The sequence below is a fragment of the Marmota flaviventris genome, chromosome 7, assembly GCF_047511675.1.
Source record: "Marmota flaviventris isolate mMarFla1 chromosome 7, mMarFla1.hap1, whole genome shotgun sequence".
In the NCBI taxonomy this organism is placed as follows: domain Eukaryota; kingdom Metazoa; phylum Chordata; class Mammalia; order Rodentia; family Sciuridae; genus Marmota; species Marmota flaviventris.
Window position 1 is genome coordinate 94,013,506 of NC_092504.1, and position 27,439 is coordinate 94,040,944.

The 27,439-nt window shown below is 32.7% G+C and overlaps 1 protein-coding gene across 1 annotated transcript in view; it reads left to right on the top strand.

The window, feature by feature from the left end:
- The window catches only part of Cenpe (centromere protein E), an 82,173-nt gene that overhangs the window by 22,107 nt on the left and 32,627 nt on the right, over positions 1 to 27,439 (top strand). Inside the window, exons 15-25 of the mRNA XM_071614846.1 lie at positions 119 to 207; positions 1,997 to 2,164; positions 6,823 to 6,942; positions 7,491 to 7,613; positions 7,704 to 7,869; positions 8,198 to 8,352; positions 9,932 to 10,246; positions 20,412 to 20,684; positions 20,828 to 20,986; positions 24,727 to 24,930; positions 26,180 to 26,338. Coding sequence (XP_071470947.1) covers positions 119 to 207; positions 1,997 to 2,164; positions 6,823 to 6,942; positions 7,491 to 7,613; positions 7,704 to 7,869; positions 8,198 to 8,352; positions 9,932 to 10,246; positions 20,412 to 20,684; positions 20,828 to 20,986; positions 24,727 to 24,930; positions 26,180 to 26,338 — 1,931 coding nt within the window. The remainder of the gene's footprint in view (positions 1 to 118; positions 208 to 1,996; positions 2,165 to 6,822; positions 6,943 to 7,490; positions 7,614 to 7,703; positions 7,870 to 8,197; positions 8,353 to 9,931; positions 10,247 to 20,411; positions 20,685 to 20,827; positions 20,987 to 24,726; positions 24,931 to 26,179; positions 26,339 to 27,439) is intronic.

Consider the following 27,439-nt stretch of genomic DNA (forward strand, 5'->3'; position numbering starts at 1 on the left):
TGAGCTTATTACCTTTGGTCAGTGTTTTTGTTGTTGTTGTTTGTAATCTTTAATTTGACTATTAGGGAATGTTATGTATAAGTTCATAGAAAAATTTTTCCTCTTCCCCAAATTTTAGCTCTCTATTTAGAGTCTGATGTCTTCAGTAATACTCTTGATTCATTAACTGAGATAGAATGGAATTCAGCAACAAAGCTACTAAGCCAGGTAACCTAATGTATTTTACAGAATATGATCTTTTTACTCTTTTTAAATTTGTTTGTTATTGGACTTTGTTGTTGTAGCACATTATCAGTTCTGACTTAATACCAGAGTTAGTTTAGGCTCTAACAAAGATTTCCCTCATTTTTATATTTTGGTTGATAATGATGAGACATCTAGGGGAAGTCTCTTTATAAAATTAAAAAATTTTATAAAGCTGGTACGTGCTCAGAGGTAGACATTGCTTCTAGCTCTTTACCAGCAAATCTTAGTATCTATGATGTTTTTAGAATTTCTGTTTTGATTTGGAAAACTGCATGGGGGTAAGACTAACTAGAAGTTCACTGGCTTAGGCAAAGGGAAATGAAGGAGGTGGGGGGGGGGGGGGCGGACAGGAATAGGAAAGACAGTGGAATGAATCAGACATAACTTTCCTAAGAACATATACAAATACGACACAGGGAATCTCCACATCATGTACAACCACAAGACTGGGATCTTAATTAGAATAAGACATATTTCATGTTTGTCTAAATATGTCAAAATATACTGATATGAATAAATAAAAAGAATAACTTTTTTAAAAAATTTGAAGTGTCAAAATTCTCAGGCATTCAATAAAACAATACAACAGAGTGGGATAGTTTTGCTAGATAATACAGAAAAATAAAAGTACAAGTTTTTCCTCCTTATCCATTGGATGGTTCCAGTACCTCCACTGATACCAAAGCCCATAGATGCTGAAATCTGGTAGAGGAAAAGGCCTTAATAATTTCATATAACCTATGCCTATCTTCCCATATACTTTAAAATCATCTCTATATTACTTGTAATACCTAATACAGTATAAACGCTGTGTAAGCAGTTGTTATGCTGTATTTAGGGAATAATGATAAGGAAAGAAGTCTACATTTTAAGTATTGAGACAACCATTGTAGGCCTTACTACATTTTCAGTCTGAGGTTAATTGAATCTTTGAATGAGGAATTCATAGTTACAGAAGGCCAATCCTGTATAGTTTTATTAAAACTAAGCAGTAAAGAATACTGTAGTGAATAAGTCAATAAGTTTAAATTCCAAGCTACTTTCTAGATTGTCCATGTTCAAAGACATATAGTTGTATAATGTATTTATTAAAATTTCATTTTAATTTTGGAATACAATTATGGTGCCAATAATTATTGTTATCATTAGTTTATGTCTATAAAGTATTATAGGCAAAGTGCCTTTGTGTCCTTAAGACTTAACCTAGGAGTTAGTTTTTAAAGGAAAGGAAAAAAAAAATGCCTTAGTTTTTTGTTGATACTTTTATCTCTTTCTCATAATAGTATGGAAAGGAAAAATATGCTTCTTTAAGTATGGTAAAACATAGCCACCATTAGAGATTTAGAAGTCATTAGTAAGATCTCTATTTCTGGTTCCTGAATTCAGAGTCATCTGAGAAATAGAAGTCAGACTAATTAGTAGTTAAATAATGAGCTTTATTGTGGTGAAATGGGTTTCCTAACAATTACTCTGCCTTCGCAGTTGGCCTTTCCTTATCAGGTATAGGCAGACTTATGATTTATTTACATGATTTTTGTTTATTCCTTTTTAAATAGAGTAAGTTACTCTGAATTAGATAGTTTACTAAAATATAGGCCATCATAAAGACATGAAGAAGAGAATGGCCTAAACCATCAAATGACTCAAAGTCAAATTATATTCAGCTAATCCAAATTTTAATTGAGGAAGTAAAGAATATGTAATCTGAACTCCATCTGAGTAGAATTGTTTGTTTGTTTGTTTATATTAGGAAAACTTAGAAAGTGAATTGAACTCACTCCGTGCTAAGTATGATAATTTGGTATTAGACTGTGAACAACTGAGAAGAGAAAATGAAGAACTGGGATTGAAATTAAAAGAGAAAAATGATTTGGATGAATTTGAGGCTCTAGAAAGAAAAGCTGAGAAAGATCAAGAGGTAAGATAGAGAAATATGAAACTTTAAAAGAACTATCATTTCCTTAAGGATATTTCTTTCTAATACTGAGATATTATGGATCAGCTGTTTTACACACACACACACACACAATTTAGAGAATTTAAGAAATGTTTAGGGGCTGGGGATATAGTTCAGTTGGTAGAGTGCTTGCCTTGCATGCACAAGGCCCTGGATTAAATCCCCAGTACCACAAAAAGAAAAAGAAAAAGAAATATTTAATTTACAATGTTATAAAAATAATTATATTATATTTAGTTCCATCCATATTATTCCAGGCAGGGGAATCTGTCTCTTATGGAAATAAATATCATATAATTATTTTTAAATAATAGAATGAGATTTTAAAAACATCAGAGGGAACCTTTCATGGATCTATCTATTGATGGATTTGTCTTGAGGAAATAGTTTTCTTATAGTTGCTATATTACACACACACACACACACACACACACACACACACATATATATATTAGTGTGCTATAAGTTTTATCTATAGGAGATAGCATAGCTATTTCCTGAGACCAATAGGAATATTAAGATCTATTTGACTGTCTTATATATACATACTAAGTACTAATGAATTTTTCTTTAAAATGTATATTCCTAAATAGTTGGAACATTATTAGAATGTTCCATTAGTTCCATTAGTTGAAGAAGCTGATTAATGGAATTTTTGGAAACAAAACAGGCACTTAAATTTTCTAAGCATATGATATTATGCTATGTGTAAAGAGAACCTAGTCCAGAAATCATCAGACTCAAGGGACTTAAAAATTGTTCTAATGCTACCAAAGGTCTTATTATCAGTTCTTGTGTCTTCACAAGAGAAAATTTCAAGACATGAGGTGTAGTAAAAGTATAGCAGAGTTGTTTGTAACAGAAGGACGAAATGGGGGGAAACACCCTCTGGGGAGAGAGTGTGTCCTCTCAGAAATGAGAGAACTCTCTTCCTTGTGTCCCAGTTTTATTGGGGTTAAGGGACAGTTTATGGAGAATCCCGCCCAAGCCCCACTCCTAGCTCTTAATTGACAGTTGGATTATATCATGTTTCTAGATCTCTATTGCATATATCTTACTTCTGAATATATAAATGAAACCCACAGGAGTGAAAATTTATAATTCCAGTGAGATTAAATAGTGTGCCAAGGACCTAAAGGCAACTTTTAGTCATCTTGGCCCACACCAGACAATTTTATCTGGAACTTGATTTTACAGACCTTGAGACTATTGAGCTCACCAGCCTCCAGGCGAGGAATCTGTCTTTTATCAAAGGATCAATCTCAGAAATATATTTCTCAGCACTGAGAATAATATGCTATTTGTTTGGGGGCTATTATCTTACATCAGATCAGGGCCAGGATGACTTTGTATAAGTTGCTTCTCTAAAACATATTGAGTGGGGCTGGGGATGTGACTCAAGCAGTAGCGCGCTCGCCTGGCGTGCGTGCGGCTGGGGTTCGATCCTTGGCACCACATACAATTGTGTCCGCTGAAAACTAAAAAATAAATATTAAAATTCTCTCTCTCTCTCTCTCTCTCTCTCTTTAAAAAAAAAAAAAAAAAACATATTGAGTGCTGGGAATGTGGCTCAATGGTAGAATGTTTGCCTAGCATGTGTAAGACCCTGGGTTCAAACCCCAGCACCACCACAAAAAGCAAAAACAAAAAAACATAGAGATAGGGGAGGGGGACTGTTATCACATTACCACATAGGCTCAGACTATAGAATTAGCCCCTCATTTTTCACGTTCCCACCACTCACGTCTACAACCTATCACTAAGATTTCAGGGACTCTTAATGCAGATTGTCTTTAAACTAGAGTATACAAACAGAATTTTTGAGTCCATCGTTTTTCTGAAACAAAAATACCTATCTGTTATCAGACTTGCAAAGCAACCTGTGAGCCTCCCAAAAGTAAGAGCCAGTACTTTGAAATTCTTGTAATGTGAATTAGGATGCAGCTGCTTATCAGATTTCTCTATGGGTAACCTGAAGGAACATCATCTTTAATATCATCATTTAGTTTTTACCCTCTTGCTTTGTAAAGAAAAAATGAATTCTGTGCCAAAGCTATCATTTTCATTTTATCAAGAAATTAAAGTTGTTCCTACATTTTGTAGGTTAAATACCTAATAAATAAATAAATAAATAAAGTCTATATTAAAGTTTTTCACTGGATTTCATTCAGTTTGCTTTAAAATATACATATTAACAAAGTGTAAAATGTCATGAAAAAAAGAGTGGACTTCAGTCAATGAGATGGGTTTATTACAGGGGATGATATAAGGGAATAGTTAAGAGGATGGTGTCTAGAGCTCCAATTTTGAAGACTAAAATGTATATTTTGAATAAAATTTTGAACAAAGTCAAATTATGGCTCAGAACAGGTGATCATTTCTCTGATTTTCTTAAGGATTTTGTCAAAAAATCATCAAAGTCATGGATAATTTTCAGGTGGGAATGTAGTGATTATGGTTGCTTACATATTAAACATTAGAGAGATGAATTTTAAAAGTCAAATATCATCAGTCTCATGGGACAAGAGAAAATGTGTCCATCTACCTATTTTAACTTGATTTATTTAATTTAATAATTTTTACAACTCAGAAATTTTTCAGAGGTTTAATATTTTACCTGTTCAATTACAGGTAAAATTTTCAATGTTTTCTTATATCACAATGGATTAACTGTTGATCGTGTCCTGTGTTTTGAACATGTTTGCTCTTTACACACTTTCTCTTTATGCTCTGCATCTTAATATGTCATTTGGAGATTACACTTTTGTCTTTACAAAATTAATCTTTTTACTTATGAGAAGCAAAACATAAGCTGAATTGTAATTTAAGATGAGAAGTACGAATTTTTTTTTTTCTAAATGGTTATTTCCTAAATGATTTCTAAAGATTGATTATTTGCTTCTCCCTTATTGGTAAATGTGAGAAAGAACCAAATAAAAGTTAGAAATAGGCAGGGAAGAAAAGATAAAAGATGGAGCTATTGTTTAAAGCAAAACCAATACAAATTTCTAAGGCTGTGTTGTACAGTAGGATAGCTATTAACCATATGTGACAATCGAGCATTTAAAATTGGGCCAGTCTGGGGCTGGGTTGTGTCTCAGGTGGAGCGCTCGCGTACCATGTGTGAGACACTGAGTTCGATCCTCAGTACTACATAAAAATAAAGATATTGTGTCCAACTATAACTAAAAAGTAAATTAATTAATTAATAAAAATTGTGTCAGTCTGAATTAATTTAAGAATAACAAATAGAAGGTAAAATAATATTTTTATATTCATTACATGGAGAAATAATTTTTGACATGTTAAGTGAAATATTAACGTTAATTCTACCTGTTTCTTTTTGTGGTTTTTTTTAATGTACCTACTAAAAAGTTTTAAATTACATGTGTAGCTCCATTATGTTTCTGTTAGCTCACGTTGTTTCACTGACCTAAGAAATGTCTACTCTGCTACATTCCAAAACCTAAAACTAGTCAAGACTGAATTAAGCATCCAGAAAATATCACTTAAACAAGATGCATTTTCTTAAATTCCATCAGAATTTTATTGTATTATTTAAGAGCTTATTCAATTATAAAGATTAAGTAATTTCAAGAGAAAATGTTTCTTCAGTCACTTGCCATTTGCTTGATTTGTATACAAAACTTTCTGGTACTCAAATATTTTCTGCTACAGATATTTTGATACAAAGGAAAATTTGATAAAAAATACTTTTATACTTTATATGATCAATATAAAGCAATAGCATCTTCTTTTCACTATTTCCTATAAAACAAAACAAAATGATGTACTTCATAATCCCAAACTTCTATAGATCTTGAACAGTAATAATATTGTAAAGTCATTACATGAAATGACCCTAATCTAAACCTAATTCCAAATCACAACTCATTGAAAAGTATGTCAGTGTAGAACCACAAGGATAATTTATGGTAAGAAAAAAAAAAAATAGGATGAATAGATTTGCATGCATGTCTTATACAAAGCAAAAATTAATTAAAAGTGTATTTAGTAAAATTTTGATTACCACTTTACTGCTTACTAATTTGCTAACGACATTATTTTAGCTTTATTAACAGAAAACATAATTATTATTGAGGTCATGCTGAGATTTTTTTTCTTGTTTTATTTGGGTGGTATTCTTATATTTTTAAATAATGAGGTGCTCTTGCAAGTAGCTTAAATAATCGATCTCTCAATCTCTTCTAACTGTGTTGGGTGATGTGAATTCTGAAGCAGTGAATCAACGCTATCTTTTTTTTTTTGCTTTATTAACTATTGGTTTGCTCTATTGCCTGTTCACATACTCTTACAGATGCAACTAATTCATGAAATTTCCAACTTAAAGAATTTAGTTAAACATGCAGAAGTATATAATCAAGATCTTGAGGTGAGCATTCATGTGGGTATTTCTATTAATAAATAACTAGAACTATAAAATATATATCATGTAAATTGAACATGATTACAGAAAATAGAGGAATTATATTTAAGTAGAGGAATTGTATTTTTAAATATTAATAACTGAATTTTTTGTTGATTGAAATTATATAAGTTCTTTTTAATACTTTCAAAATCAAATTGTTAACTCTGTTTCACTTATTTGATTCTTTTAGAATGAACTAAATTCAAAAGTAAAGCTGCTTGAAGAAAAAGAACACCAGATTAAGAATCTACAGAAATACATAGACACTCAAAAGTCAGAAAATATAAAAATGGATTTGTCATACTCATTGGTAAAAATAAGGTTTATTTTGTTGTGTGAATATCTAGACATTTCTAGCGTACCATCATCATCTCCACAGTAAATGCTCATACTGGGCTAGCTACTGGGCATGGTTTTAATCAACTTAATCTCTCTATAACTTTGAGAAATGGACATTTTACAGATAAATAAGCATTCATACAAAGTCCAGCATATCAATCTTTCAATGAATGTAAATTAGGGACAGTCTTCCATGAAAAGTCAATGATTAAAAAATTTTGAATTTTTTCAGTTGTTTAATAGAAATTCTGAAGAAGTATATAGTCATGATCATAAAATAAGCACTTAAGTTAGAATTGATAAGTAACTAAAATATGTATCATAAGTAGTTGAGCATGACTTCATAAATTTTATTTCAAATAGCTATCCATGTATTCTCATTAGAATTTAAGTAACTAATTTAATAGTTTGTTAAACCTTTTATTAAACAGTACCCAATTTGTTAAATTATCGTACTTAAAGTATTTTTATTATCTATCAAAATTAGATCTCACTGAATCCTTTTTATAATTTGTCTAGGAAAACACTGAAGATCTAAAACAAATGCAACAAACTCTGTTTGATGCTGAAACTGTAGCTCTTGATGCCAAAAAAGAATCAGCCTTTCTTAGAAGTGAAAATCTGGAGCTGAAAGAGAAAATGGTAAATAATTTGTGAAAAATGTAGAAATGTAAAAAAACAGTTCTAATGGTCAGTACATTTTTCTGCATTTTCAATGTTTTTCCTCAATAGAAAGAACTTGAAAGCACTTGCAAGCAAATGGAAAATGACATTCAGTTATATCAAAGCCAATTGGAAGCAAAAAAGAAGATGCAAGTTGACCTGGACAAAGAATTACAATCTGCTTTTAATGAAATAACAAAACTTAACTCCCTTATAGATGGCAGAGTTCCAAAAGGTATTTTATAATTTGTGGCTTCTCTTTGCAAATCTGACTTCCTCTAAAAATGTACCTAATTGATTTGACAACTATATTTCAGTGATTAAAAATCCACCAGACTGATTTTTTTTAGTAACTTCACATTTATTTTTAATATTCTTTGATGTTAAGTATGTACAAAGTTTCCATTTTCAATGGGAAATTTTCCATTTTCAAATCACAAGGGTTTAAAAATTACTTTTCAAATACACTGGATCTGACCTTGAAAAAGGTTGGTTAAAGAACTTTCAAAATTAGATTACCTATTTGACAACATTGGCCCTCTAATTCACCAAAAACTTCCTAGATTTGCTCTGTAATTTGGAATTGGAAAGAAGGATTACTGATCTACAGAAAGAACTGAATAGAGAATCTAAAGAGAATGAAGCTCTACGAAAAGAAGTTGATTTACTCTCAGAGTTGAAATCTTTACCCCCTGAAATGGAAATGCTGAGGAAAGAGGTAAACAGATTTTTGACTAATTAATCCTTGTTTTAAAATAAGAACCTTTACAAAGAGTGCCTGAAATATTTTTATATAGTTTATTTCTGAGTAGCAGGCAAGAGACATTCAACTTGTTAGCAATGGAACTGAATATATTCCATCTTCTAATTTATTCTTATGCTACTAGATAGAAAAAAAATTTACTTTTGAAATATATTTAACAGCATACTTGGTAACATAATCCATGTCACAGCCATTTTTATAATCATCAAATGTCACATTTAGAAAATTTCATCTCCTATCCTTAGTCTTCACCTTTTTGGAGGGTTTTGTTTCATTTTATTGAGTAAAAGAAAGCAATACCTTCCTGTGCTCATGTATGAATACACAACCAGTGTAACTCCACATCATTTACAACCACAAGAATGGGAAGTTATACTTCATGTATGCATAATATGTCAAAATACAATCTATTTTCATGTATATCTAAAAAGAACAAATTTAAATTTTTAAAAATAAATAAATATTTAGATTTGCATGTCTATTTAAAAAGAAAAGCAACGAGATAAAGACGCACCACTAATAAAGCTTTATGAATCAGTATAAATCTTTTAGACTAGGAAATGATTCTTAAGTCCACAGCCTACCAACTTTTCCCTTTCTACTTTTCTGAAAAAAAATAATAATTAATAATAACAAGGGCTGAGATTGTGGCTCAATGGTAGACCACTTGCCTTGCATGTGTGAGGCACTGGGTTCAATCCTTAGCACCACAAATAAATAAGTAAACTAAAGGTTCATTGACAACTAAAAAACAATTTAAAATAACAAGAATTTGAGTGCTTACTTTATGGCAAACTTCATACTAAAGAACCTTAGAAACATTTTCTTTAGTTATTCTATAAGCTTTCAAAAGGTAGTCACTACCATTTCTCAACCTTTTGGTGAAGAAGTACAAAAGAGGGTGCTACTTTTCATCCAAAAAATAATAATTCTCTAATAGTTGAGTGACAGAAATCTGCCGTGAATGTAGCCACCATGCTATATTACCTTCTCTCCTTTGTTTCTCCTTTAGTCACCTTCCACCTTCTCATCTCCTTCCTAGCTTATTTTCACAATTATTAAACTATCCATGAACTGAATGTGGGTTACTTAATTACTTTAATAATGCTTTTTAGATATTTTTACTAATAAAACATCATTTAAATTATAAATAGATTGAATTTTTAGAAATCTGCGCTACATTCAAAGCCTTTTTTTTTTTTTAAAGAGGTCAAATTCTGAGAAAAACCATAAAATGCCTGCTGCCACATAATACTTTAGAATGACAGCTAAGGACATAAAGACACACCCTACTTGTTTCTACTAGTTGACCTTCTCCATGCAATCCTTACTAGAACCCAAAGACATTAGTGAAAAAAACATTAAATGTAAACTTAAACAAGCCAGGGTAGAGAAATAACAGTAAGAATATTGCCTTTCCCTAGTCAAATTTTTGCTCGATTTAAATGATCCCCTCCCCCAAAGGAAAACTTGTTTTCCTGAAAATTGATTCAGCAGATCATACATTGCTAACATCCCTAAATTTTTTCCATAGATCCATGAAAAATCTGAAGAGCTCTCTATAATAACATCAGAAAAAGACAAATTGTTTTCTGAAGTAGCTCAGAAGGAGAGTAGAATTCAAGGTTTACTGGAAGAAATTGAAAAAACTAAAGATGACCTAATAACTACCCAGTTGAATTATAAAAGCACTGAGCAAGAATTTGAAGATTTTAAAACCCTTCATATAGAATGTGAGCAAAAATATAAAATGGTCCTTGAAGAGAATGAGAGAATGAATCAGGAAATAGGAAATCTTTCTAAAGAAGCAGAGAATCTTGGTTTAAGTTTGGATGCTTTGAAGACTGAGGTTAGTACAAAATGATATCCAAAGACATGGTCTTCAATCTTCTTGAGTTTGATTTCTATCTTCTACAGAAAACTCTGCTTTTACTATGTCACATTTACTTTTTCTTATTTTAAAGCTTTCTCACAAAACTCAAGAGCTTCAGCAGAAAACAACTGAGGGTCAAGAAAGGTTAAATGAAATGGAACAACTGAAGGAACAATTAGAAAGCAGAGATTCTAGGCTACAAGCTGTAGAAAAGGAGATAACACTGATTACTGAGAAACTTCAGAAAGCCTTAGAAGAAGTGAAAACCTTAACCCGAGAAAAAGATGACCTAAAACAACTCCAGGAGAGCCTGCAGATTGAGAGAGACCAACTCAAAAGTGATATTCAAGACACTATAAATCTGGTAAGGCTTTGAATGATTAGATTAAACTTTACAAATATTGGAGCCTCTTCAAACATGGTACAGGAGCTATCATTGATAAGACTGCTTATCTATGATTAAACGGTCACTATAAAATGGAAATTGTTTTCTGTTTCTTCAACAAGAACATAGATTCACAAGAACAATTACGAAGTGCTCTCGAGTCTTTGAAACAACACCAAGAAACAATTAATACACTAAAAATGAAAATTTCTGAGGAAACTTCTGGGAACTCACTTTTAGAAGAAAACCTAGGAAAAACTAAAGATGAATTTCAGCAAAAGGTACAGGTTATTTAATTTCAGATTTTCTCTTTGACCTCCCAACACCTAATATGTAATGGTAATTTCAATTTTATTTGTTATTCACAATGGTAATAACTCAATTTTATAAGACTCTACTCTCTCTTTGAAATAACTTCCCTTACAATTTGAAAAGCAAAGGGCAAAAAAAGTATTGGTTCAAACTTTGAAGAGCTGATATTTTCTGAGATTTGATGTGTTTTAAATATCTTTAAAAGAACTTCTGAACGCTAAGAAGGAGGATTGACTATTATAACTGAAATAGTTTATCTCCGAATTCTCTATACTAAACTTGCTTAGAGTTCAGTTTAATCTGTTACAGAAAGGATTGTCTATAATTTTATACAAGGGTTTGATTTACTTTAGATTTCTACTTTCCTCATAATACCTTTAAGATATATATTATCAACAGAAATTTTTAATAATCTTTCATTATTATATTTCATTCTTTTATTTTTTTAAATTTGTTCTAATTAGTTATGAATGACACTAGAGTGCACTTTGACACATCATACATAAATAGATTTCTCATTCTCTGGTTGAACATGATGTAGAATCACACCAGTCATGTAATCATGTATGTACATAGTATAATACTGTCTGGTTCATTCTATTATCCTTCCTACTCCCATTCCCACTCCCCTCTACCTAATCTAAAGTAACTCTGTACCCCTGCTTATTGAGAATTAGTATCTGCATATCAGAGAAAACATTTAGCCTTTGGTTTTGGGGGATTGGCTTATTCCACTTAGCAACCAAAATATTAACTACTGCAGTCTTCAAGTGTTCTTTGTAAAAGTTCTTATTTCTACAGAAAGAACTGAATATAGAATCTAAAGAGGATGAAGCTCTACGAAAAGAAGTTGATTTACTCTCAGAGCTGAAATCTTTACCCCCTGAACTAGAAATGCTGAGGAAAGAGGTAAACAGATTTTTGACTAATTAATCCTTGTTTTGAAATAAGAACCTTTACAAAGAGTGCTTCAAATATTTTTATACAGTTTATTTTTGAGTAGCAGGCAAGAGACATTCAACTTGTTAGCAATGGAACTGAATATATTCCATCTTCTAATTTATTCTTATGCTACAAGATAGAGAAAAAATTTACTTTTGAAATATATTTAATAGCATACTTGGTAACATAATCCATGTCACAGCCATTTTTATAATCATCAAATGTCACATTTAGAAAATTTCATCTCCTATCCTTAGTCTTCACCTTTTTGGAGGGTTTTGTTTCATTTTATTGAGTAAAAGAAAGCAATACCTTCCTGTGCTCATGTATGAATACACAACCAGTGTAACTCCACATCATTTACAACCACAAGAATGGGAAGTTATACTTCATGTATGCATAATATGTCAAAATACAATCTATTTTCATGTATATCTAAAAAGAACAAATTTAAATTTTTAAAAATAAATAAATATTTAGATTTGCATGTCTATTTAAAAAGAAAAGCAACGAGATAAAGACGCACCACTAATAAAGCTTTATGAATCAGTATAAATCTTTTAGACTAGGAAATGATTCTTAAGTCCACAGCCTACCAACTTTTCCCTTTCTACTTTTCTGAAAAAAAATAATAATAATAACAAGGGCTGAGATTGTGGTTCAATGGTAGACCACTTGCCTTGCATGCGTGAGGCACTGGGTTCAATCCTTAGCACCACAAATAAATAAGTAAACTAAAGGTTCATTGACAGCTAAAAAACAATTTAAAATAACAAGAATTTGAGTGCTTACTTTATGGCAAACTTCATACTAAAGAACCTTAGGAACATTTTCTTTTTTTTTTTTTTTTTTTTAATTTATTTATTTACTTTTTTTTTTTCAAAACCAAAAATAAATAACTTTATTTGAAAATCTAATACTCTAATTAACATTGAGATTGTTTGGTTTCTTGACCACAAAAAGTGTTGAGAATTGCCGCCAAGGGCAGATTTCTTTTTTTTTTTTTTTTATGAAATTTTTATTTATTTATTTATTTTTTACTCATACATGACAGTAGAATGCATTTTGATATATAATTCATACATGGAATGTGCATACCTCAATCATATTGTCTATTCTATTCTGCTGCCCTTCCTATCCTCCCTACTCTTCCCCACCTCTCCCATTCTTTCTCTCTGTCCAGTCTAATGTGACACACTTTTTTTTTTTCTTTTTCTCATCACAACCTCATATATGTATTCTGTATAACAATGAGGTTCTCCTTCCATCTTCCGTGCAACTCCCCTTCTCCCTCTTTTTCCCTCCCACCTCTCTTCTCTATTTAGTGGTAATCTTCTTCTCATGCTCTTCCTCCCTATCCCATTTTGAGTCACCCCCCTTATATCAGAGAAGACATTTGGCATTTGTTTTTTAGGGATTGGCTAACTTCACTTAGCATAATCGGCTCTAATGCCATCCATTTGCTTGCAAATGCCATGATTTTATTATTTTTTAGTGCTCAGTAATATTCCATTGTGTATAAATGCCACATTTTTTTAATCTATTGAAGGGCTTCTAGGTTGGTTCCACAGTCTTGCTATTGTGAATTATGCTGCTATGAACATTGATGTAGCAGTGTCCGTGTAGTATGCTCTTTTTACGTCTTTAGGGAATAGACCGAGAAGGGAAGTAGCTTGGTCAAGTGGTGGTTCCATTCCCATGCTTTCTAAGGAATCTCCATACTGCTTTCCAAATTGGATGCACCAATTTGCAGTCCCACCAGCAATGTGTGAGTGTACCTTTTTCCCCCGCATCCTCGCCAGCACTCATTGTTGTTTGACTTCATAATGGCTGCCATTCTTATTGGAGTGAGATGGTATCTTAGAGTAGTTTTAATTTGCATTTCTCTGATTGCTAGAGATGGTGAGCATTTTTTCATGTATTTGTTGATTGATGTATATCCTCTTCTGAGAAGTTTCTGTTCAAGTTCTTGGCCCATTTGTTGATTGGGTTATTTTCTTTTTTGTTGTTTAACTTTTTGAGTTCTTTGTATACTCTAGCGATTAGAGCTCTATCTGATGTTTGAGGGGTAAAAATTTGTTCCCAGGATGTTAGCTCCCTATTCACCTCACATATTATTTCTCTTGCTGAGAAAAAACTTTTTAGTTTGAATTTGTCCCATTTGTTGATTCTTGATTTTAACTCTTGTGCTATAGGTGTCTTATTAAGAAATTTGGGGCCTGCCCCCACGTGATGATGATTAGGACCAACTTTATCTTCTATTAGACACAGTCTCTCTGTTCTGATTCCTAGCTCCTTGATCCATTTTGAGTTGACTTTTTTGCATGGTGAGAGAAAGGGATTCAATTTCATTTTGTTGCATATGGATTTCCAGTTCTCCCAGTACCATTTGTTGAAGATGCTATCCTTTCTCCATTGCATGGTTTTAGCACCTTTGTCTAATATAAGGTAGTTTTAATTTTGTGGATTTGTCTCTGTGTCCTCTATTTTGTACCATTGGTCTACCAGCCTGTTTTGGTGCCAGTACTATGCTGTTTTTGTTACTATTGCTCTATAGTATAGTTTAGAATCTGGAATCGTGATACCACCAATTTCACTCTTCCTGCTTAGAATTACTTTAGCTATTCTGGGTCTCTTGTTTTTCCAGAAGAATTTCATGATTGCTTTTTCTATTTCTGCAAGGAATGTCATTGGGATTTTAATGGGAATTGCATTGAATCTGTAAAGTGCTTTTGGTAGTATGGCCATCTTAATAATATTAATTCTACCAATACATGAGCAAGGTAAATCCTTCCATCTTCTAAGGTCTTCTTCTATTTTTTCTTCAGGGTTCTGTAGTTTTCATTGTGTAGCTCTTTCACCTCTTTTGTTGATTCCCAGGTATTTTTTTTTTTTTTGAGTATATTGTGAATGGAGTAGTTGTCCTCATTTCCATTTCAAGAATTTGTCACTGATATACAGGAATGCTTTTGATTTATTGGTATTGATTTTATATCCTGACACTTTGCTGAATTCATTTACTAGTTCTAGAAGTTTCTTGGTTGAATTTTTTGGGGGGTCTGCTAGGTATAGGATCATGTCATCGGCAAATAGTGCTAATTTAAGTTCTTTTTTTCCTATATTTATGCCTTTGATTTCTTTCGTCTGTCTAATTGCTCTGGCTAGTGTCTCTGAGAGAGGGCATCCCTGTCTTGTTCCAGATTTTAAAGGGAATGCCTTCAATTTTTCTCCATTTAGAATGATGCTGGCCTGAGGCTTAGCGTATATAGCTTTTACCATTTTGAGGTAATTTCCTGTTATCCCTAATTTTTGTAGAGTTTTGAACATAAAGGGATGCTGTATTTTGTCGAATGCTTTTTCAGCATCTATCCAGATGATCATATGGTTCTTATTCTTTAAGTCTATTGATGTGGTGAATTACATTTATTGATTTCCGTATATTGAACCAGCCTTGCATCCCAGGGATGAATCCCACTTAGTCATGGTGCACGATCTTTTTGATATGTTTTTGTATCCGATTTGCCAGAATTTTATTGAGGATTTTTGCATCTAAATTCATTAGGGATATTGGTCTGAGTTTTCTTTCTTTGAGGTGTCTTTATCTGGTTTGGGAATCAGGGTGATATTGGCCTCATAGAATGAATTTGGAAGTACTCCCTCTGTTTCTATCTCCTGAAATAGATTGTAGAGTATTGGTATTAGTTCTTCTTTAAACTTCTTGTAAAACTCTGCTGTACATCCGTCTGGACCTGGGCTTTTCTTGGTTGGTAGTCTTTTGATGGCTTCTTCTATTTCCTCACTTAATATTGGTCTGTTTAGGTTGTTTATATCATCCTGACTCAATCTGGGTAGCTCATATGCCTTCAGGAATTTATCGATGCCTTCACTATCCTCTATTTTATTAGAGTATAGGGTTTCAAAATAATTTCTAATTATCTTCTGTATTTCTGAATTGTCTGTTGTGATGTTGCCTTTTTCATCCCGTAAGCTAGTAATTTGGGTTCTCTCTCTTCTTCTCTTTGTTAGCGTGGCTAGTGGTCTATCATCTTATTTATTTTTTCAAAGAACCAACTTTTAGTTTTGTCAGTTTTTTCAATTGTTTCTTTTATTTCGATTTCATTGATTCCAGATCTGATTTTAATTATTTCTTGCCTTCTACTATATTTGCTGCTGATTTGTTCTTCTTTTTCTAAGGCTTCGAGGTGTAGTGTGGGGTCATTTTTTTGTTGGTTTTTCCTTCTTTTAAGGAATGAACTCCATGAAATGAATTTTCCTCTTAGTACTGCTTTCATAGTGTCCCAGAGATTTCAATATGTTGTGTCTGAGTTTTCATTTACCTCTAAGAATTTTTTAATTTCCTCTTTGATGTCTTCTGTAACCCTTTGTTCATTCAGTAGCATATTGTTTATTCTCTCTGTGGTGTAGCATTTTTCCTTTCTCATTTTATTATTGATTTCCAATTTCATTCCATTATGATCAGATAAAATGCATGGTAGTATCTCTACTCCTTTGTAATTGCTAAGATTTGCCCTGTGACATAATATATGGTCTATTTTTGAGAAGGATCCATGTGCTGCTGAGAAGAAAGTGTATCTGCTTGATGTTGGGTGGTATACTCTGTATATATCAATTAAGTCTAAGTTATTAATTGTATTATTGAGCTCTATGGTTTCTTTATTCAACTTTTGTTTGGAAGATCTGTCCAGTGGTGAGAGAGTTGTGTTAAAATCTCCTGTGATTATTGTATTGTTGTCTATTTGACTCTTGAACTTGAGAAAAGTTTGTTTGATGAACGTAGCTGCACCATTGTTTGGGGCATATATATTAATGATCGTTAAGTCTTGTTTGTGTATGGTTCCCTTGAGCAGTATGTAGTGTCCTTGTTTATCCCTTTTGATTAACTTTGGCTTGAAGTCTATTTTAGTTGATACCACTATGGATACCCCTGCCTGCTTCCGGGGTCCATATGAGTGGTATGATTTTTCCCAACCTTTCACCTTCAGTCTGTGTATGTCTTTTCCTATCAGATTGAGTCTCCTGTAGGTAGCATATTGTTGGATCTTTTTTTTTAATCCATTCTACTAGCCTTTGTCTTTTGATTGGTGCATTTAAGCCATTAACATTTAGTGTTACTATTGAGATATGGTTTGTACTTCCAGCCATATTTGATTATGTATGTTACTTAACATGATTTGTTTTTTCTCTATTAGTTTTTCCTTTACTGTACTACCTCCCGCTGTTGGTTTTCAATGTTATTTTTCATTTCCTCTTTCTGTAATGTTTTGCCAAGGATGTTTTGAAGACCTGGTTTTCTAGCTGCAAATCCTTTTAACTTTTGTTTATCATGGAAGATTTTTATTTCATCTTCCATCCTGAAGCTTAATTTCGCTGGATACATGATTCTTGGTAGGAACCCTTTTTCTTTCAGCGTTTGAAATATATTGTTCCAGGATCTTCTAGCTTTCAGAGTCTGTGTTGAAAGATCAGCTCTTATCCTGATTGGTTTACCCCTAAATGTAATCTGCTTCCTCTCTCTTGTGGCTTTTAACATTCTCTTCTTATTCTGTATGTTGGGCATCTTCATTATTATGTGTCTTGGTGAGGATCTCTTATGATTTTGTACATTCAGTGTCCTGTAGGCTTCTAGTATTTGGATTTCTTTTTCATTCTTTAAGTCTGGGAAGTTTTCTAGTATTATTTCATTGAATAGATTGCTCATTCCTTTGGATTGAACCTCTATACCCTCTTGTATCCCAATAACTCTTAAGTTTGGTTTCTTTATGTTATCCCATAATTCTTGGATGTTCTGCTCATGATTTCTAAACATTCTCGCTGAGCTGTCTATGTTCTTTTCAAGTTGAAAAACTTTGTCTTCGTTGTCTGAAGTTCTATCTTCTAAGTGTTCTACTCTGCTGGTAATACTCTCATTTGAGTTTTTAATTTGGTTTATTGTTTCCTGTTTTTCCAGGATTTCTGTTTGTTTGTTTTTTATATCCTCTATTTCCCTATAGAGTTGATCTTTTGCTTCTTGGATTTGTTTATGCAATTCGTTGTCAAAGTGATCTTTCATTGTCTGAATTTGCTGTATAATGTCTTCCTTGAGACTCCAGATCACTGAAGCATGTATATCCTGAACTCTTTATCTGACATTCCATCAGCTGCAGATATTACCTCTTCTAATGTTGAATTGACCTGTATTGTTTGTGGTCCTTTCTTTCCTTATCTTTTTATACTGCTCATGTTTTTTTCTAGCTTTGTGAAACTGTTGTGTTAATGGTTTTCCCCTTATATATTTATATTGTTCTTGTATAGCTCCAAAATCCCTCTTTTGCGGAGAAAGACAATGTTAACAGTTCTCATTATCAACAGTACATCATCTAAGCACAAGTTTCCATTATTAATACATTTATAGTTAAATTCTAAGTCTACAGATATTGGTTTTAAATATTATTTAAGAATATAGTCATTAGTTTCATAAATGGCATACCATATCTGGTGGCATATAGAAAACGTAATTTCAGACGAAGGATGTTATACTTAGAAGGAAAGGAGTGTGGGTATGAGGTTAAACAAACTTAGCAAATTTGGAGAACTCTAACCAATAGACTGGTAATTTATGGAAGAATGTATAGACTTAACCTCCTATCTGTATTTAGATAGTTACCCTATGTATAGAAAGCAAAAGTTAGGAGGTTGAAAGTGGGAAGAAGGAATACGAATGAAGAAAAGAAAAAAAAAATAACAAGGAAGAAAAGAGAAATAAGAGAGAAGGAAAAAGAAAGTAAGATAGATATAAAGAAAAAAATGGGGGAAGGTGGGGTAAATGCAATTCCTCTATATTATGTTATTTTGGTGATTCAGTTGTTCATGCACAGTTCTTGCTTTCACATATGTTGAGGTTGTGAAAGAGAGAGAAGAAAAGAGAGATAAAAAAAAAAAAAGTCTCTCAGAACACTCTTTTCCTTGCTTCCAGTAGGTGGCGTTGTCTATTCCTAGCTTGAGCCTCTGTGTTCAGGGTGGTGGATGTAGCCAGTGTGAAAGGACATGAGGTTCCACCTGTATCTTCCCTACTCTAGTCTCTGAGGTGGAAACCAGGTGCCAGTACAGTTGTTGTTTTGCGTTGATAGCTAGAACCGTCAAAAGCTTGTGGGAAATTTTTTGAGTTATCGCAGCTAAGGGTGGGGGAGTTGGAAACCTGGTACCTGGATCAGCCGCAGAACTGTGCTGGTAGCCACAACCCCTTTGATGTTTTTAAGGGTTGATGGGCTTCCTCCGGACTAGCACGCGGGGCAATGCCGGGCTTCCTCCTCCCGTCTGGGCTGGGCTGACTCTGGGCTTCCTCATCCCTTAGGAACGTTTTCTTTAGTTATTCTATAAGCTTTCAAAAAGTAGTCACTACCACTTCGCAACCTTTTGGTGAAGAAGTACAAAAGAGGGTGCTACTTTTCATCCAAAAAAAAATAGTTCTCAAACTAATAGTTGAGTGACAGAAATCTGCCATGAATGTAGCCACCATGCTATATTACCTTCTCTCCTTTGTTTCTCCTTTAGTCTCCTTCCACCTTCTCATCTCCTTCCTAGCTTATTTTCACAATTATTAAACTATCCATGAACTGGATGTGGGTTACTTAGTTACTTTAATGATGCTTTTTAGATATTTTTAATAATAAAACATCATTTAAATTATAAATAGATTGAACTTTTAGAAATCTGAGCTACATTCAAAGCCTTTTTTTTTTTTAAAGAGGTCAAATTCTGAGAAAAACCATAAAATGCCTGCTGCCACATAATACTTTAGAATGACAGCTAAGGACATTAAGATACACCCTACTTGTTTCTACTAGTTGACCTTCTCCATGCAATCCTTACTAGAACCCAAAGACGTTAGTGAACAAAACATTAAATGTAAACTTAAACAAGCCAGGGTAGAGAAGTAACAGTAAGAATATTGCCTTTCCCTAGTCAAATTTTTGCTTGATTTAAATGATCCCCTCCCCCAGAGGAAAACTTGTTTTCCTGAAAATTGATTCAGCAGATCATACATTGCTAACATCCCTAAATTTTTTCCATAGATCCATGAAAAATCTGAAGAGCTCTCTATAATAACATCAGAAAGAGACAAATTGTTTTCTGAAGTAGCTCAGAAGGAGAGTAGAATTCAAGGTTTACTGGAAGAAATTGAAAAAACTAAAGATGACCTAACAACTACCCAGTTGAATTATAAAAGCACTGAGCAAGAATTTGAAGATTTTAAAACCCTTCATATAGAATGTGAGCAAAAATATAAAATGGTCCTTGAAGAGAATGAGAGAATGAATCAGGAAATAGGAAATCTTTCTAAAGAAGCAGAGAATCTTGGTTTAAGTTTGGATGCTTTGAAGACTGAGGTTAGTACAAAATGATATCCAAAGACATGGTCTTCAATCTTCTTGAGTTTGATTTCTATCTTCTACAGAAAACTCTGCTTTTACTATGTCACATTTACTTTTTCTTATTTTAAAGCTTTCTCACAAAACTCAAGAGCTTCAGCAGAAAACAACTGAGGGTCAAGAAAGGTTAAATGAAATGGAACAACTGAAGGAACAATTAGAAAGCAGAGATTCTAGGCTGCAAGCTGTAGAAAAGGAGACAACACTGATTACTGAGAAACTTCAGAAAGCCTTAGAAGAAGTGAAAACCTTAACCCGAGAAAAAGATGACCTAAAACAACTCCAGGAGAGCCTGCAGATTGAGAGAGACCAACTCAAAAGTGATATTCAAGACACTATAAATCTGGTAAGGCTTTGAATGATTAGATTAAACTTTACAAATATTGGAGCCTCTTCAAACATGGTACAGGAGCCATCATTGATAAGACGGCTTATCTATGATTAAACGGTCACTATAAAATGGAAATTGTTTTCTGTTTCTTCAACAAGAACATAGATTCACAAGAACAATTACGAAGTGCTCTCGAGTCTTTGAAACAACACCAAGAAACAATTAATACACTAAAAATGAAAATTTCTGAGGAAACTTCTGGGAACTCACTTTTAGAAGAAAACCTAGGAAAAACTAAAGATGAATTTCAGCAAAAGGTACAGGTTATTTAATTTCAGATTTTCTCTTTGACCTCCCAACACCTAATATGTAATGGTAATTTCAATTTTATTTGTTATTCACAATGGTAATAACTCAATTTTATAAGACTCTACTCTCTCTTTGAAATAACTTCCCTTACAATTTGAAAAGCAAAGGGCAAAAAAAGTATTGGTTCAAACTTTGAAGAGCTGATATTTTCTGAGATTTGATGTATTTTAAATATCTTTAAAAGAACTTCTGAACGCTAAGAAGGAGGATTGACTATTATAACTGAAATAGTTTATCTCCGAATTCTCTATACTAAACTTGCTTAGAGTTCAGTTTAATCTGTTACAGAAAGGATTGTCTATAATTTTATACAAGGGTTTGATTTACTTTAGATTTCTACTTTCCTCATAATACCTTTAAGATATATATTATCAACAGAAATTTTTAATAATCTTTCATTATTATATTTCATTCTTTTATTTTTTAAATTTGTTCTAATTAGTTATGAATGACACTAGAGTGCACTTTGACACATCATACATAAATAGATTTCTCATTCTCTGGTTGAACATGATGTAGATTCACATCAGTCATGTAATCATATATGTACATAGTATAATACTGTCTGGTTCATTCTATTATCCTTCCTACTCCCATACCCACTCCCCTCTACCTAAAGTAACTCTGTACCCCTGCTTATTGAGAATTAGTATCTGCATATCAGAAAAAACATTTAGCCTTTGGTTTTGGGGGATTGGCTTATTCCACTTAGCAACCAAAAATTTTTTTTTTTCCAGAGGGAAGATAAGAAATAAATTTTATTAATTAACAGCATATACTCTATCAATGTAGAAGATTGGACTTGAGACCGCTGACAATAAAATTACATATGTAGGGCTCACATAGGGCAGTATAAAATGATCAAGAGCAAAATCAGCAGCCATTAGAAGGAAAAGGGGAACAAAGTCAGATAATTTCCAAAATCAAATATTTTTTTTCCAATAAAATAATATTTTATTTTATTTATTTTATTTATTTTTTATTGGTTGTTGAAAACATTACAATGCTCTTAACATATTTTATACATTTGATTCAAGTGGGTTATAAACTCCCATTTTTACCATGTGTACAGATTGCAGGATCACATTGGTTACACATCCAAGTTTATACATACTGCCATCCTAGTGTCTGTTGTATTTTGCTGCCTTTCCTATCCCCTTCCTATCCTCCCTCTCCTCCCCTCCCCTCCCATCTTCTCTCTCTACCCCATCTACTGTAATTCATTTCTCTCCCTTCCCCTTCTCAGACTATTCCCCAAAGACCTAAAAAGAGCGTACTATAGGGATACAGCTACATGGATGTTCATAGCAGCACAATTCACAATAGCTAGACTGTGGAACCAACCTAGATGCCCTTCAATAGATGAATGGATAAAAAAAAAAAAATGTGGCATTTATTCACAATGGAATATTACTCAGCACTAAAAAATAACAAAATCATGGCATTTGCAGGAAAATGGATAGCATTAGAGCAGATTATGCTAAGTGAAACTAGCCAATCCCTAAAAAAAAAAAAAAATGCTGAATGTCTTCTTTGATATAAGGAGGGCAACTCAAAACAGAGCAGGGAGGAAGAGCATCAGAAGAAGATTACCATTAAACAGGGACGAGAGGTGGGAGAGAGAAGGGGAATTGCATGGAAATGGAAGGATACCCTGATTGTTATACAAAATTACATATAAGAGGATGTGAGGGGAAAGGGGGGAAAAAAAGCAACCAAAATATTAACTACTGCAGTCTTCAAGTGTTCTATGTAAAAGTTCTTATTTCAACCACTATACTATTCTCTAAGGAGATTTTTAATTTTGATGTACTCAAATGTATCTATTTTTACTTTTGCTTCCTGTGCTTTATGGTATCATGTTCATGTTGGAATTAACAATATAATAATGAATGAGTCTGGGGATTCCCAGGTGCACTCTGTTTACCTGGGAACCAGAAGGCTCCTGTGATAGGTCTATCCTAAATCCACTTAAAGGAATCATTTTCAATCCTGTTTGTGTCTCTTTCTGGAAATCTAGTTTTCTTTAGTTGATCTCAAGAGAAATTTTAAATTTTGGAATTAGTGAACTTCATCTCATATAAATGACATTTTTTTTTTTTTAATAATTAGGTCTATTAGATTGTACTTACAACCAACTGGAGTAGCTGAAATACTTTCTAGAGTGAGTTCAGATTTGAAATGTACTTTGAGTATCATTACAAAAGATTATTTCAGTCTGCTTTGTATTCTTTTACAGACCATATCCGTATGAATTAAACGTACCAGCTATGTGATTAGAGATATTATAGAAACTTGTAGAGTGTGGTCAATATGAAGCTGAATGGTTCCCTAATTTCATACAAACAATTGTAGTGTCAGTCTTTGTTTTCCTTTACCAAAAAGTTCATACATTAGGTTACATTTGGTTATGACTTATTTATGCATTAATAAATTATTATAACATGCAGAATGTAAAAACACATTGAGAAAAGATGTATCACGCTTTTACAAAAAGAGATGAGCTTCTATCAAAATTTTGTTCTCTGCTTATAATAAAACTTATGATTTTTGTAAGTAAACAGTTCTGAAAAATGAAGCTTTACTAGAAGTAAGAGCTAGAGATGACTCAGATGGGGAAAAATAAAGGGATTAAGTTTAAAGTTGCTTCTTCCTTCTTTAGAAGAAAAAATACTTCTAGTGTGAAAGTTATGCAATATTTATGGAAAATATATAGAAAGGAAAGGGATTTGTCTTTTAATTTTATAATTGGTTTGAAGTAAGTGAATATACATAAAGTCAGGTTAAAATATTATACATGAAAATAATTATAATATTTATAGTTGTCCAGATAGTTCTCATCAGTGAACAGGTCAAAATTCACAAGCTCTGGAGCTAGACCCTTGAGTCTGGCTATTCCTCTCTTTGTATCACCTTGAGTAAGTGACTTTACCCCTCTATAATCCAACTTTCTCATCAGTCAAATGCAGATATTAATAATATCTACCTCAAAGTTGTAGTAAAAGTTAAACGTGTTAAAATATGAGAGCAATGCCTGGTACATAATAAAACATGATAGTTAGGTGTTTGTTTAATATTAAAGTGATTGTTATTGACTACTTAAGAAATTCTTCTTTAAAACTGTGGTATATAGGAGCTGGGTTTGTGGCTCAGTGGTAGAGCACTCGCCTACCATGTGCAATGCTCTGGGTTCAATCCTCAGCACAACGTAAAAATAAATAAATAAAATAAAGGTTTAAAAAACCTGTGGTATATATACACAATGTAATATTATTCAACCTTAAAGAAAAATGAAATTATGGCATTTGCTGCTAAATGGATGGAACTGGAGAATATTATGCTAAGCCAAATAAGTCAATCCAAAGAACCAAGAGCCAAATGTTTTCTCTGTTATGTGGATGCTAATTCACAGTGGGGAGAGGAGGGGGATAGAGATATTTTGGACTAGAAAGAGGGGAGTGAAGGAAGGGGAAGAGGCATTGGGGTAAGAATGATAATAGAATGAATGGGGCATTAGTACCCTAAGTGCATATATGATTACACGACCTGTGTAACTACATTATGTACAACCAGACAAATGAGAAATTATGTTCCATTTATGTATGATTTGTCAAAATACATTCTACTGTCATGTATAACTAATTAGAACAAATTTTAAAAAATCTTCTTTAATGTATTTCTATTTTAGGTAGGAGACATGAATAAGAAACAGAATTTGGAAGCTAAAACAAACCAGGCATTAATTGGAGACCTTAAGGATAGTGATGTGACTGAGCAACAGAAAATGATCTGTTCTTTAATACAGGAGAAAAATGAACTCCAACAAATGTTGGAAAGTATTACAGCAGAAAAGGAACAACTAAAGACTGACCTAAAGGAAAATATTGAAATGGTAAGATTTAGCACTATAAACTTGGTGATAACATTTTTGTCTTTGTTTTAGATTTTTATCAATTTTATTGAGATATATTCTACAAGCGCTATATGTATCTCGTGGAAGTATACAGTTCGGTTACTTTTGACAAATGTTTCTGCCTGTGTACTCACTAAATGGAGTTGCTAAGACATAGGGAAATGTATATTACCTTGATTAGAATTTGCTAGACTGATTTCCAAATGAGTTTTACCATTTTACATTCATATCAGCAAATTGAGAAAATTCTGGTGGCTCCACATCCTTCCTCACCAACACTTCGTATTTACTGGTGCTTTTAATTTTAGCCACTCTGATGAATATATGTCGTGTTGTTTTGATTTGCCTTTCCCTAATGACTAAAGATGCTGAACACTTTTTCATATACTAACTGGCTTTTAGATGTCTTCTATAATTTATCTCTCTCTCAATACAGTGTTACAGGTTTTTATTCTACAATCCTTTTACTTATTTTATTAAATTTGATCCTAAGTATTTCTCTTACTGTTGTAATTTTTTACCTTTATTTTTAATTGTTGGCATTTGCCAATATCTTCACACCTCCTTTAGTTTTTGTATCTTTGTTTGGAGGAAGTATAATCTGTACAGGTTGAATTGATAAATGGAGAAATTCTCTATAGATCACAGTAGGGATCTGTGTTTTCTAATTTTTCACGTTTCTTGGAAAAGTCTGCTCTGTCCAAATTGCTAAATGTAAATATGCATAAATTAAATAAACAAAAATTACATTCTAACTCTGGCATGTTGTTTTGTGGTCTTGATACATGAGAATTCCACTGTGCAAGCTTCATGACAAGTTAGCCCTCATAGTGCTACAAAGGGCAGCTACCATTTTGAGTTTGCTGATGATAGTGCTCAAAACCAAAGCTAATGCTTCATGTGAGAAACTCAGTCAGTGAATACTTAGCAGTCTTTTTGAGTTTAGGCACAGAAAATGAGCTAAACTTTCTTGATTGGATGGTAAATCCAATTCTAATTCTCATAGGAATATAAACTGAGCAATAATAATTGAACATAAAAAGCAGATTCTCTATGATTAAAGATTTACATGATTAAAGATTCACTTTCTTTTAAATTCATTTTTACTATATAGTTTCACTATATAGTTTCTTCATTTATAGGCTGAGGTAAATGCCGATTTTTACCTGGTTTCATAAATGTAAGCTAATATTATTTGTTTTAATCCCAACTTCTTGTTTTATTCTAGACCATTAAAAACCAGGAAGAATTAAGAATTCTTGAAGATGAACTTAAAAAGCAACAAGAGATAGTTGCACAAGAAAAGAACCACGTCATGAAGAAAGACAAAGAGCTTTCTAAGACCTGTGAGAGACTGGCAAAAGTTGAAGAAAAGCTAAAGGAAAAGGTAAATTTTTTTTAAGTTATCTTCCTGGCCATTTTTCTTGATTAAACATTTTTGATAATAGTTTTTGATTCCCATAGCCTAAATGCAAGAATAGCACATTATATTTGCAAAAGAACAGATCTTCATTCTGGTATTTTGAAGTTTCAATTCACAGAATCCTAACTAACATTTTTTGTGAGGTTACATTATTCCAGAGTCTTTAGGTGAGAAGGTACCTTGATCTTTTAAACTAATCATCTGATGTAGTCATCAGTCAAATACTTGTTGAACACTATATGGGCCAGGCATCATCCTGGGCACTTAAGAGACATTAGTCAACAAAGCAAAAATCCTCCCCATATGAAGATGTATTTGTTGGTCTTTAAAATGAAAGGCTTAATACTATCACCATCACTAAGAAGTTTGTAGTTTCCCAAATCACTCCTTGAATCACTCCTTTCATGGAGGTAGGATGGTGCAATGCATGTATAAAACCCAAGACTCCTGTAACAACCATACTGCCCAAGTGATTCTGAAATACAACCACAGAGGTCTATTTAAGCTAAGAGCAGTGCCACTTGCATTATAGATAATATGCTGTGGTTTCTGTTGTTCTTCTGTGTAGTATTTTTTTCCTAAGCTATATTTTCTTTTAAGCCAAATCCCTTTCCCTTTCCTTATCTCATCTGATTGAATTTGCTAAAACCTTGTGTCTATTTTACTCCTCCTAAGGAAGTGAAGTCAACAGCCTTGGAAGTTAATGCCTCTGAATTTGTTTTAGGCCACTCCTTCTTACTTAAATTGAAAATAAGGTGCTGGGGTTGTGATTCAGTGGCTTGCCTAGCATGGTGAGGTACTGGGTTTGATTCTCAGCACCACATATAAATAAATAAATAAAATAAAAGTCCATTGAGAGCTATAAATTTTAAAAGTTTTTTAAGATAAAGGAGAATTATTTATTTGGTGCCTATATTTAAATGCTTATCTATGCCTTTCAACTTTATTTTTACATTTTTACTTTATCATCTTGATCAGCCTATATCAGTTTCCTAGGGATGGTATATCAAATTACCATAACCTTGGTGGCTTACAGCAACAGAAATTTATTCTATTGTAGAATAT